At 35.3% G+C, this 13,513-nt stretch overlaps 1 protein-coding gene across 2 annotated transcripts in view; it reads left to right on the top strand.

Moving 5' to 3' along the window:
- The window catches only part of Sym (symplekin scaffold protein), a 649,809-nt gene that overhangs the window by 257,885 nt on the left and 378,411 nt on the right, over positions 1 to 13,513 (top strand). For both annotated transcript variants that reach the window (XM_090398863.1, XM_090398864.1), the window contains one exon: positions 5,452 to 5,607. In XM_090398863.1, coding sequence (XP_090254989.1) covers positions 5,452 to 5,607 — 156 coding nt within the window. The remainder of the gene's footprint in view (positions 1 to 5,451; positions 5,608 to 13,513) is intronic.

The raw sequence follows: 13,513 nt of genomic DNA, 5'->3' as shown, positions 1-13,513 counted from the left end.
GTGTGGCCAAATCAGGAATACGTCATCTATGTAGTGAAGCCATATCTTCGGTTTTAACGGAGAGGAAGAAATTGCCTTTTCGAAGTCTTCAAAATAGATGTTTGCAAGAACCGGAGATAATGGACTTCCCATTGCTAATTAGGACTTCCGTTTGTAAATACTGTTTTTAAATTTAAATCAAGACTTTTTTTCACTACTTTACCCAAACTTTGCTCAATCTTAAGCCGTCCAAAGGATAGACATAATAATCTTCTATATCCTGGTGTCTACAGAGTTCACTCTGTTTAGTAAACTGTACTACGGTCAAACGGAAAAATCCATCGACCTCTGCCTAGAAGAGCATCAAAGAGACATCTCCTACAACAGAACCCAAGCCAGCACCTTGTCCAACCATGTATTATTTTCGGCAAACTATAATGAAGGAATCCTCCCACATCAAATATACTGGGATTTAACTAACAACATTCATAGATGTTATGACGAATTAGAGAGACGGATTCTAGAATCTAAGGAAATCTAAGAATCTTGACCCCATTCACATTGATAGCAACCTAAGCTATAGTTTACCAGACTCTCGCAGCTCTGCCATTCAATATTGGAGATCGCGAGACCTTACATGCACACATGCCCATGATGCTACACCCAGAGTTCTTTCTTTCATTTAAATGCTAACCTCTGTTGTTTAATACATTCTGCGATGTAGAAATCCAGTACTTGTACGGTTCTCTCTGATTTTTATGTCCTGTTCTCTTACACCTGATGAAGTCTGTTCTCAGAGTGTGTAGTAATAAAATTAAACTTAAAACCTCTGTTTTCAGTCATTAAATAACATTATATACTGAGTAAATATGAGTGATAATATATATATATATATATATATATATATATTTAAGAATGTTTTTCTGATGTTATATTAAATAGAATATAGCTTTGATGTAGTTAATTTATTTTATTTCATTTATTTATTGTAATTTTATTTTCACCAGAGGTCAGGCCAGTAGAATAACTGTATGAAATCATTGTCTCTTCAGCGTACTGTGTTAAATGTAACACAACATAGTGTGTTGCTTATGTGTGTGTGTGTGTGTGTGTGTGTGTGTGTGTGTGTGTGTGTACTCCAGATGATGGCCTTATTTATAACATTGTTATAGAGTCCATAATTTGTGTAAAATGAATGCTGATCACTGTGTAACACTAAAGGAAATGGCTGCAATTCCAAACAACATCCTTTGTATAATTATTCTGCTGTTGTCATTCTCAAAATGGTAAACTGTTAGCAGGAATTATTAATTAATCACTGATTAATGCTGTTATTATATTTAATTTTTTTCCATATTTTTCTTTCATTTCTTAATTGCATGAGAACAGTATATTATATCTCTTAGGCTTACATGGTGATCCGAATGCATTTTTGAAAATTATGGAGACAGCTACCGTGTTTGAGTAAAACTTTAGTTTAATATAAGCTGAAATCCACATTCGACGTTTCGACCTTTATATCAAGGTCATCTTCTGGAGCATATGCACTACATATAGAAAACAAGCTGCACTACAATCTACATGGTTTGTTAAAGTAACTGACCAACCGTTACAACAATTATTGGCCTGACCTCTGGTGAAAAAGGCCTTAACTATGCAATAGCACCTAAAAAGGTAAATAAATTAGATTTTATTTACCACATAGAAAGAGGCATTAGGTCCCTACCCAACAATATAGCCGATAAAATACGATTAGAAACCAGCAATATTCTGAACAGTAAGAAAACCATACATAACAATCTTACAAAAACAGAATTAGCAGCAATAAAGTCATTGAAAGTCAACCAAGACATAATTATAATGAAATCGGATAAAGACATTGCCACTGTTGTCCTTGACAGGTCAATGTACATCCATCAGATGAATCAACTGGTCTCCGATAACAGCACCTATCCGTTAGTAAACTACAACCCAACAAACAGGATAAAGAATAAAACAGAGAAACTACTTAAGTTCGTCACTTCATGGCCATCAGACACAGTTAAAAAACTTATACACCACTACACCTGCCTCTCCCGGAATATATGGTGCTTCGAAAGTACACAAACAAAATGTGCCGTTTCGACCTATTGTGGAAGAAATAGATAGCCCTAATTACCACTTAGCCAAGAAATTAGCGTCAACACTCAAGGAGTTGGTAGGTCATTCCCCCCTCCTACATAAAGAACACACAACCATTTATAAACAAAATTAAAAACATAACACTCGACAAAGACGACTTATTAGTCAATTTTGATGTTTCTGCCCTTTTCACAAATGTCCCAATCAATGATACAATCACGGAACAAATTTCCGCTCGACATTATGGCCCTCTTTGCCCATGTACTATGGTCTGGGTTACTTCATGTGGCAAAATAAATTTTACCTTCAAAAAGAAGGTATGGCCATGGGCTATCCCCCCAATCGCTAACTTCTACATGGAAACTTTTGAACAAAATGCTCTTGATTCCGCCACTCTAAATCCTACAGTGTGGCTTAGATACGTTGACGATGTGTTCGTTATCTGGCTGCATGGGCAACAAATGCTAAACACATTCCTTAGCCACCTAAACAAACAACATGAACGCATACAATTTACCATTGAAATTGAAAACCAGAACTCGCTCCCATTCCTAGATACACTGGTCACACGTCTTCCTTCAGGCACTCTATCCTTCATGGTCTACCACAAACCGACACACACTGGCCAATACATATCACAAAAATATGGAGTCATTAACACCCTTAAAAACAGAGCTATAACAATTTGCTCTAACGATCAAGCTCTGAAACAGGAACTAAAAATCATCAGCGACATATTCATAAATAATGGCTATAACAAAAATACCATCAATAAAATACTTAATAAAACATCAACAAAAAAGAATCTAGATTACAGTAAAACCATAGCCATCCCATACATTAAAGGGTTATCATAAAAAATCAACAGAATCCTACACCATTATAACCTCAATGCCACCTTTAAACCACCTACTAAACTTAAAAACATATTCAACTCCTCTAAGGACCCTCTTCTCCCATTGGCACATCCCAGAGTTTATTGCATCCACTGCACCTGTAACTTACCATACATTGGTGAAACAGGACGTACAATCCCTATACGTAAGAAAGAACACATAAGACACATTAAATATAACCATTATGATGAAGCAGGCCTCTCAGATCATGCTCTCAACACCTTACACCAAATCAACTGGAAAAATATCTGCTCTTTACACCATACAAAAACCTGGTGTGAAAGAAAATTTAAGGAAGCCTGCGAAATTCTGATAAACCACCCAAATTTCAACAATAATGGCGGCATGAAAATTCCAAGAATCTGGATGGCACACATTCAGCCTACCTAATACTTAGTATCCAGCATACGTCAGGAGTCTAGGCAACCTTCAGCCAGTATTGGAATCCATTCCATACTAAGGGGTTGGAATGTATATGTATAATTATGATGTTAATATATATACATAAGAGTTGTTGTTGCTCCCAATGTAATTTTACAACCAATAGATAATATTAATGATAGGACTCTAGCATTGATGTATATATATATCATTTTTTTTTTTTCTCCACCAGAGGTCAGGCCAATAATTGTTGTAACGGTTGGTCAGTTATTTTAACAAACCATATAGATTGTAGTGCAGCTTGTTTTCTATATATAGTGCATATGCTCCAGAAGATGACCTTGATATAAAGGTCGAAATGTCGAATGTGGATTTTAGTTTATATTAAACTAAAGTTTTACTCAAACGCGGTAGTTGTCTCCATAATTTTCAAAAATGTATATTATATCTCTGTTTTGCAATATGTTAGTTTACTTTCATTATAATAAACTCATTGGAATTATAATAAACTCATTGGAATAATTTGTTAGAGTGGATAGTTTGCTATAGTGAATATTATTTTGCAAGACATTTTGCTATGAGGCTTTGGCAGGGAACTTTAGTTTGTTATTGTGAGTAAATTCAGTATATCAGTGTTTTCTCTGGTGACACCTGGCTGTATAATGATGAAGATGAAATGGACATACAGGGTGTTCGGGATAAATTTGACAAATTTATAATTAATTATATTTTTCCGTAAGTTACATGTATTAACACACACTTCTCTTCATTTAAAAGTTTGGACCCTTCTTCATTCATATACAAGATGTCAGAAAGGATGGATAGCTGGAACCCACCTGAATCATGGAAGAGAATAACTTGTATCATGATGATTCGTGCCCGCCATCAAAATAAGGATATTACGACTGCTGCCCAATGCTCCCTGAATACAGTAAAAACAATCAGGCATGAACTAGAGACTTGCAATGGTGACTACGAGGATGTAGCAAGAAGAAAGATCCCTAGCAGACGATCTGATTGCGTTCGTACAGCAGAATTCCTCGCAAATCTGCAGGAACAGGTGTTGAAGAACCCTGGCATTGGAATTCGGGCTTTGTTCGTGGAGTTGCTAACTGTAGTCAAGCCCTGGATAACAAGGGTAGCCAATGGTAGGCCGTATGTATGGCAGCAGGATTCGGCCCCTTGCCACACCTCTGGGAAAAGTCAAAAATGGTTGTCTGAAAATTTCTACGACTTCACCAGTCCAAATGTTTGGCCTCCAAACTCCCCAGACCTTAACCCCATGGATTATTTTGTATGGGGCGCAGTTGAAAAAGACACCAATCGCACTTCCAGTAATACAAAAGCCCAGTTAATGGATAAAATTAAAACAGTTTTTGCGGCCCTTCCCAGGGAGACTGTAGCATCAGCTTGTTCGAGGTTCCGAAGCAGAATTGAAGCTGTGATCGATGCTAATGGTGGTTATTTTGAGTAAATCTTGTTGATAGTATTGTAATTAACTCTGCCTGTAATGTTTTTTTGTCAATTCATTAAATTTAATAGATACAAAGAAGATTTTCTTTTTCCTTACGAAACTGTCAAATTTATCCCGAACACCCTGTATATGTCGAGATGCTTTCTTAAATTATGTTGAGATTATTTAGTGTAATAAATCTTGAAAGAGAGAAACAAAGAAAACACTAGGAATAAAGAATATTAAAAGATTTTCATGCTAAAAGAAGAGAATAAAGATATTTAAAGTAAGAAACGGGGGGAGCTTTTTGAACTAATGCAAAGTAGCATTGTCCTATTGAAAAGTTTGCTGAAAATTAAAGATATCAGAAATTTCCTTTGGTGCATAAGCAGGAGAATAAAACTAACATAGATGGTAATATCTGTGATTTTCTGAAGAGAACCTTCCTTTTGGATATCAAGACCTGAAGTGAAGAAGAAAGAATTTTGTTAGTTTGTTTATTGGGTGTGATTTCTGAGTGTCTACATATTTCATATTTATTAATCTTTTGTTTACACTTTATTTATGTTTTCTGATTAAGGATATTGCAGCAATGGTAATGTTTATGAATATAAATTTTAGGTTGAAACTGAAATAGATGATGATAAGGATGATGATTCACAGCCGCAGTTGAAGATTTCCAAATCAGCAACAAATACAGCCATAGATATTACTGCTGAGGATGTATTTCCTAAACTAAATTATGTTAATGTTACTGATCTAGTACTTATTAGCATGGTAAGCATTTTTTATAATTCATGTAACAGTAATTAGATTTTCTAATCCAGTGCTTTATTCCCAAAAGTGAAGTGCAAAAAATGTTCATTTGTTTTGTAGAAAGTTATTATTTATTATTTATTGATGTCATCTGTTCAGGCTCCTAATTTTTCTCAGAACTCTCATATGTGTATTCTCTTATCTTTGATCAAGTGCTTTTTTCAGACCGAACTCTCATATTCTTAATGCCACTTACATCGTGAAGCTGGTAATTTTTAGGTTTCGTTACAATTGACTGAGCTCTATACAATACTTTAAAGGAAAAGAATAACTACCTTTCCACTTTTTCTTAGATTTCACCATTGTTTATACTGCAACTGTACTTTAATGGAATAGAATTGACACTTTTGCAGTTTAGGTTTTCCTAGCATTTATTCTTTGTAGAATTTCTGTCATTATTATCAATTTCCTGATATGTATCTTCAAGTGGTGTACAAGTTACTCTGACAGTACTACATGATTACGTTTACATTATTACCAATCTAACATCAACGGTTTTCCTCCAAATTAATCTTACTTATCATCACTCCAATATTGGCATGTCTAATATTTCAGTCTTTTAAGGCACTTCTGACTGAAATTCCACTAGATCTTAGTCTTTCTGTAAGTTTTTTTCTTGCCAACTTGGCATCAAATGCTAACTTTTCCTCTCCCATTTTGTTTAAGTGACCATGCCACCTATTACATGATTAGCTCTGACACATTCTTGAACGTTACCAATATCAACTTTATTTTTAATATGATTTTGCCACTTGATGTCATCTGTTCAGGCTCCTAATTTTTCTCGGAACTCTCATGTGTAGTTTCTTATCTTTGATCAAGTGCTTTTTTCAGATTGAACTCTCATATTCATAAATTAGAACTGGTTTGAACACCCTCTTGTATGCTGCTAGTTTGTTTTGGCTATTTTTTTCTTATTCCATATAAATTTACTCATATAGCTTCCCACCGTACCTGCTTTGCTTATTTTTATCTATTTCCATATTTAATTTTCTGTTTTCACTAAGAATTGTGCCTAAATAGCTGAAATATTTTACTTGTTTTGTAGATTCTTCATTGAGAATTGCACTTGAAGTTTTCTTTGCTCTTGCCTGGTTACATAATTTTGGTCTTTTTTACTGCTGATTTTCATGCGAAATTTATTACAGCTTTTATCAGAGAATCTTGGAGACTTGCACTAGATTTGTTTAGGTTTAATTAGCTTTAATGCCACATTTCTTCCATAATGTGATCCATATAGATGATGAAGAAGAGTGAAGATAATGTGGGTACATGTCTTACACCTGATTTTACATCAAACCATCTTCTATATTTCCTATAATTTTAACTCCTGATGTACAGCTTAAATACACAAGTACGAGGTGTGTTGTTAAAACACTTAAGGAATAGAACAACGTAGTTAAGGATATAAATTAAATTAAACTTTAATAAATATTTTCCGATATTTCGGCAACGTCACATTGCCATCTTCTAAAGGAACTTACAAAAAAGTTACGTGCACGTAGACACTACAACACAGAAACTGGGAATGAAGAGATGAAGCTATTGTTCTCCTAACAGTCCTGATGGTGCCCTCTAGCGGGCTAAGTAGGTGTTCTTGGCCGTTGGGCTGAAGGTCTGCTGATGTAGGCCTCCCAAATTTGGGGCAGCCGCATACAACCAAATTTGTTGAGGTTTGGAGAATTTCTTAGGGCTGAGGCTGATTCCATAAAGAGTCTTTCAAATTTGTATTTGCTACGGTGTATCACTGTAGCTTTCTTCCACCGTATTCTGTGGCGTGTATCCAGAGCATGTTCCGCAAGCCCAGAATGACTGTATTTGTGAAAACAGATGTAGTCCTTGTGTTCCGAAATTCTGATATTCGCTGTCCTGCCTGTTTGGCCAAAGTAAGACAGTTTACAACTGCAAGGGACCTGGTAAACACCAGGTAGGTCTAGGGGAAGTGGTTGGTCTTTAGTGGAGCGGATAACGGATGCCAATTTTCTGTAAGGTTTGTAACAGGAGGTCAGGTCATGTTTTTTTAAGATTTTGGTAATCTTTTCTGAGGTGCCTTGGATGTAGGGAATGGTGATGGATTTAGAGTAATCCTTGTTGTGTATGTGGGGGGGGGGGGGATCTGTGGTTTGTAGGTTCTAATATTTTTTGGATTTTTTTGGGGGGATAGCCATTGGCTGAGAAAGTGTTGAGGATGTGATTTAGTTCAATGTTTAGGGCCAAGTCGTTTGAACAGATTAGTTTAGCGCTTTTGTATAGTGTTTTCACTACTCGATATTGTTGTGAGGGGGGGGGGGGGAATTGTTGGTGAATGTATCTGCCTGTATGGGTGGGTTTTCTGTAAACTGAGAAAACCAAGGATCCATTAGGCTGGTGGGTGACTAGTGTGTCTAGGAAAGGGAGGCTGTTGTTTTCCTCTTTTTCCAGAGTGAATTTGATTCTGGGGTGTTGGTTGTTTAAGTGTGTTAAGAAGGAGAGAAGTGTTTCAGAGCCATGTGGCCAAATAGCGAACACATCATCAACGTAGCGAAGCCATATGGTTGGTTTTTGTGGGGCAGAGGCTAAGGCTTTTTCTTCAAAGGTCTCCATAAAGAAATTGGCCAAGGGTGGGGAGAGTGGTGAACTCATGGCTGTCCCCTCTATTTGTTTGTAGAATTTTCCCTGCCAAACGAAATAGCCTGAGTTCATTGTGAACTGAAATAAGGCTGAGATATCAGGAGATAATTTAGCTTGGATTAGCTCTAAAGTTTCCTTGAGTGGGACATTTGTAAATAAAGAGGACACATCAAAGCTGACCATTATGTCAGTGTTAAATTGTGAATGAAACTATGTTGTGTAATTTAATTTTTTTATTCACATTTAACATTGCTTACTATGTATTAATCATAATTTGTATAAAAATTATTTATTGTTCCTTAATTAAGGATTACTATTTATATATTTATTCTAAACTTAACCTACTATTAATTTATTAAATAATAATATGTGTAGAAATTTATGATAACTAAAATATATATATGTAAAGTAACGAAAAGTGTTATTATAAATAATTGTATACGTAATGAAAGAGCTGATTAAGTAGCTCAAATGTTCTGTTTATTCTTATTTGTAAAAATTTAACGTTATGTAATCACTTATGTAGTAGTATAGCGTTGTATTACATTAGCGAAATGTTTGCGTTCATGCGTTGTCATGGAGACGCATGAAATAAACAAGCACGAGTCGAAGAGTACGTGACCTTGGAACCGAGAAGGAAGAGAGAGGGCAAAAAGAAATTTTAATGAGAGAAAAGGGGAGAGTTTTGCAGAGCCTGAAGGAAGGTAGAATACAAGCAAGAAAGTGAAAGAAAATTATAAATTCTTTAAGGCAGAAATTCAAGAGCATAGTGTTTAGAAGAAGCAAAAAACGTAGTGAAACTTATACTCAGCTGCAAGTGAAATCAGCTGTCGTTATAGAGGAAATTGATGTCGTAATCGGATAAATAAAGAACTGGACATTCAATGGGAAATTCTGATTAGTTCCAGTTAGTTTAGAATTACGTCTTAATTCTATGTTGCCCTGAGAAGAATTATAATGAACTTAACTAGTTGCAGAAAAGTAAACAAGGAAGGATATCAGTACCTTATTGCTGTTGTTTAGAGTAGTGAAGTGCGATTAACAGTAGTTCAGTTAAAGCGTTGGAGAATTTTATTTAATGTGTTCTGCTAGCTCAAATAAGTTAATTCATAAGTGTGCTCGCAATATATTGATGTATTGAAGATTGTATCTGGTAAGAGTAGTCATACATGTTTATTCTAGCATTAACTATAGCGTATCTTTGAAGTTCAAGGTCCGAAATAAGATTGCTTGGAATATTGTCTACCTTGATTAGTGCCTGCTGTGAATATAAACATTAAGTACAACTGATAGATGTGTGCAGACTGATCAAACGAGAAGTTTTGATTTATTAACTTGAGTTAAGAAAACTTGTAATTTTGGATCTGTGAATTGTATGTGAAAGTTTAGAACATTGAATTGGCATGAGTGACTTAGCAAGATGTATTAAGTTAATTGTATTGTTTCATTTTAAAGCAGTATTCTTGTATTTGTTATATATATATCATATATTAAATGTTTTATTTTGTTAATCTAAATATTGTGTTTGCCTGAATTCCTTTTTATTGCACCGTTCATAAATATTCGAATCTTGCAGGAACCCCAAGTGGAATAGTAAATAATTCGGCCTAAATAAATGCGGTGACTGTTAACTTAATTAAGAATTGATCCTACTATTTTATATAGACTAATCTAAAAATAGGGTGGCGCAGTATAATTATAAATTTCCCTACTTTTGGATCGGTGATCAATTTGCAATTAGTTGTTTTATTGATAAGAGTGACTTGAACCAAGATGGCGGATTTAGAACATAACATGAAAATAGAACGTCACGACATCAGTATGTTGGAGTGTAAGGTTTTCTATGCTGGCTTTGAAATGGGCTGAGTTTTTTATGCGTGATGGTGTGTTGTCAGTATAGTGTGTGAGCTCTTTGGCCAAATGTTTAGCTAATTTGTATGTGGGGGAATCAATGCCATCCACTATGGGACATAATGGCACATTTTCTTTGTGTATTTTTGGGAGTCCGTAAATTGGGAGTCCTTACAGAAAATTGGCATCCCTTATCCGCTCGACTAAAGACCAACCACTGCCTCTAGACCTACCTGGTGTTTACCAGGTCCCTTGCAGTTGTAAACTGTCTTACTTTGGCCAAACAGGCAGGACAGCGAATATCAGAATTTCGGAACACAAGGACTACATCTGTTTTCACAAATACAGTCATTCTGGGCTTGCGGACCATGCTCTGGATACACACCACAGAATACGGTGGAAGAAAGCTACAGTGATACACCATAGCAAATACAAATTTGAAAGACTCTTTATGGAATCAGCCTCAGCCCTAAGAAATTCTCCAAACCTCAACAAATTTGGTTGTATGCGACTGCCCCAAATTTGGGAGGCCTACATCTGCAGACCTTCAGCCCAACGGCCAAGAACACCTACTTAGCCCACTAGAGGGCACCATCAGGACTGTTAGGAGAACAATAGCTTCATCTCTTCATTCCCAGTTTCTGTGTTGTAGTGCCTACGTGCACGTAACTTTTTTGTAAGTTCCTTTAGAAGATGGCAATGTGACGTTGCCGAAATATTGGAAAATATTTATTAAAGTTTAATTTAATTTATATCCTTAACTACATTGTTCTATTCCTTAAGTGTTTTAACAATGCATAACCAACGTATAAGCCTGTCTATGAGAAAGTACAAGGTGTGACATTTTAATTCCCAGAAGGGGCTGTGTAGTGTCACCTGTATGGTTGATTTGATTGGAGTCACGTGAGTAATCGTGGTTGTACATCTTTTAACTAACATGCATAAACCTCAAACCGATAGAGCCATTTGCTAGTTGGCTTTTGCAAAAACAATAGAGATCTGCATGTAAACTTTGTCATAAAAATGTATGATCGAAATTTGGAGCAGCATGTTAACATCAAATTTTGTGTAAAAATCTCACAAAGCTGCTACTGATACATTGGAGCTGTTGAAAGTGGCATATGGTGTGGATGCCCTGAAAAAGTCAGGTATCTTTGAGTGGCATAAGAGAATCAAAGGTAGGTGAGAAGATGTGAACAATGACCCCAGAAGTGGACAGCCAAAAACAAAAATGATGGACGCAAATGTGAACAGAGTGCGAGATTTATGGTCTGAGAGATGATTAAGTGTGACATTAATTGCTGATGAATTGCAAATGAATCGAGAAACAATTGTGGTAATTTAAACTGAAGAACTGGCTATGCGAAAGATTTTTGCAAAGTTTGTGCCTCGGATCTTGATGAATGAAAATAAGCTGTGGTAGGTTTAAGTTGCAACTGAACTGCAAATAAGCACGTTTCCGAGAGTAATTATGGGTGACGAAACCTAGTGCTTTGTAAAATCCTGAAACAAAACACCAGAGCATGCAATGGAAAACTCCGAGTTCTCATGTCTGAAAAAAAGCACAAATGTCACGTTCACAGTTCAAGACCATGCTGGTGTTTTTCTTTGATCACAAGGGGATAGTCCACTATCAATTCATTGAACAGGGACAAACTGTCAACCAACAATGCTATTTAGAGGTACTGAAAAGATTAAGAGATTCTGTTTAGAGAAAAAGACCTGAGTTGTGGCCTGACAAGTGGATCGTCCATCACGACAATGCGGCAAGCCATAGTGCGCTCATCGTGAGAGACTTTGTAGACAAAAAATCGATTATCGAATTAGGTCATCCTGCTTATTCATGTGACTTAGCTTCCTGTGATTTCTAGCTGTTTCCAAAATTAAAGACTGCACTAAAAGGGTGAAGATTTTCGGACATTGCTGATATTCAGCATAAAGTGATAAAGGAACCCAAGAGTATTCTGGAAAAAAGAGTTCTGGTAACACCTTCTAAACCAGTGTATAAATGCATTCGAAGGTGACAGTAGTCACTAATGTATAGTTCCAAATGTAGGTTTTTTTACAGGTGCATTCCAGGAATTAAGTTGTCACACCTTGTATTTATTTTTCTCTGTAATTGCTGTATAATCATTTATAATGGAACATTATAAATGATTATGAACCCAGCTTGTCTGTCTCTAATTTCTTTTCCACAATTTTTCTTAGCCTCTTCTCAAGTCTCTTCTTCTATTGCATCGTTTCTCAGACTGTGGTACATGTCCTGCTAATGGTACATTGCGTTATTTTTGGTGGTACAATTTTTACACAAAGTATTTAAATAAATGTTCAGAAAAATGTATTTTAATATTGTAACGAGTAGACTGTTCTAAGAATTTAGCTTGGCGAATCGAATAAAACGAACAAATAAATTTTATTGCAGTTTTATGTGAATTTTCGGATGTGAAAGCATGTCATAAGAGTTTTCATATTTAATATTTATTTTGAAACAGTATTTTTGTATGTTATTAAAATTTCATAATGATATTAAAAAAATTATAATTAACAAAGTACATATAACATAATGAAAAACAAAAGCAATAGATTGTTGCAAGTTTAGGAGTAATATATTATTTTACGTGAAAATGTATTTTATTAAGATAATTATGTGATATTCCATTAAAAAAATAAAGGAAAGTTATTATTTAACATAAAGATATTATTTAACATTTAGAAAACGAAATGCTACTGCTACAAGAAAGTATAATGAAAATTATTTGGAATATGGATTTTTTTAGAATGAGGATGAAAACGACCCCAGACCCCAATGCGTTATTTGTTACGAACAATTTTCGAATCACTCAATGAAACCATCACTTCTGCTATGGCATTTTCAAAACAGACACGCCTGTTTAAAAGGTAACCCTCTCGACTTTTTTAAAAGAAAACGAACTGAAATGAAAATTAACAAATGTTTACTTCATTCTTTTACTACAATTAACGAACGAGCAGAGGAAACATCATATTTGGTTAGTTTGAGAATTGCTCAAACTGCAAAACCACATACTATTGGAGAAACTTTAATATTACCTGCAGCGAAAGACATTGTGATGTCTATTCTTGGCCCCACAGCAGCAGCCAAGTTGAATGTTGTTTCTTTGTCAGATGACACTTTTCGCGACAAATTAACGAAATGGCAGCTCAAGTAGAACAAACACTAATCGAAAATATAAAGCAAAGCAAATATTTTGCAATTCAGTTCGATGAAAGTACAGACGTAAACAACTTTGCACAGTTGATGGCTTATATTCGATATGAAAGAGAACAAGTCATAGATGAAGAATTCTTATTTTGCGAGCCTCTTCCAAATTGTACCACAGCAGATGAGATTTTTAAGAAAATTAATGAGTTTATCACTGGCCATGAA

Source organism: Typopeltis vanoorti, chromosome 10, assembly GCF_054136105.1.
Source record: "Typopeltis vanoorti isolate ZY-2024b chromosome 10, IOZ_Tvanoo_1.0, whole genome shotgun sequence".
Classification (NCBI taxonomy): Eukaryota; Metazoa; Arthropoda; class Arachnida; order Uropygi; family Thelyphonidae; genus Typopeltis; species Typopeltis vanoorti.
The sequence above is the reverse complement of the archived record's forward strand: the minus strand, read 5'-3'. Positions and strand labels throughout refer to the sequence as shown.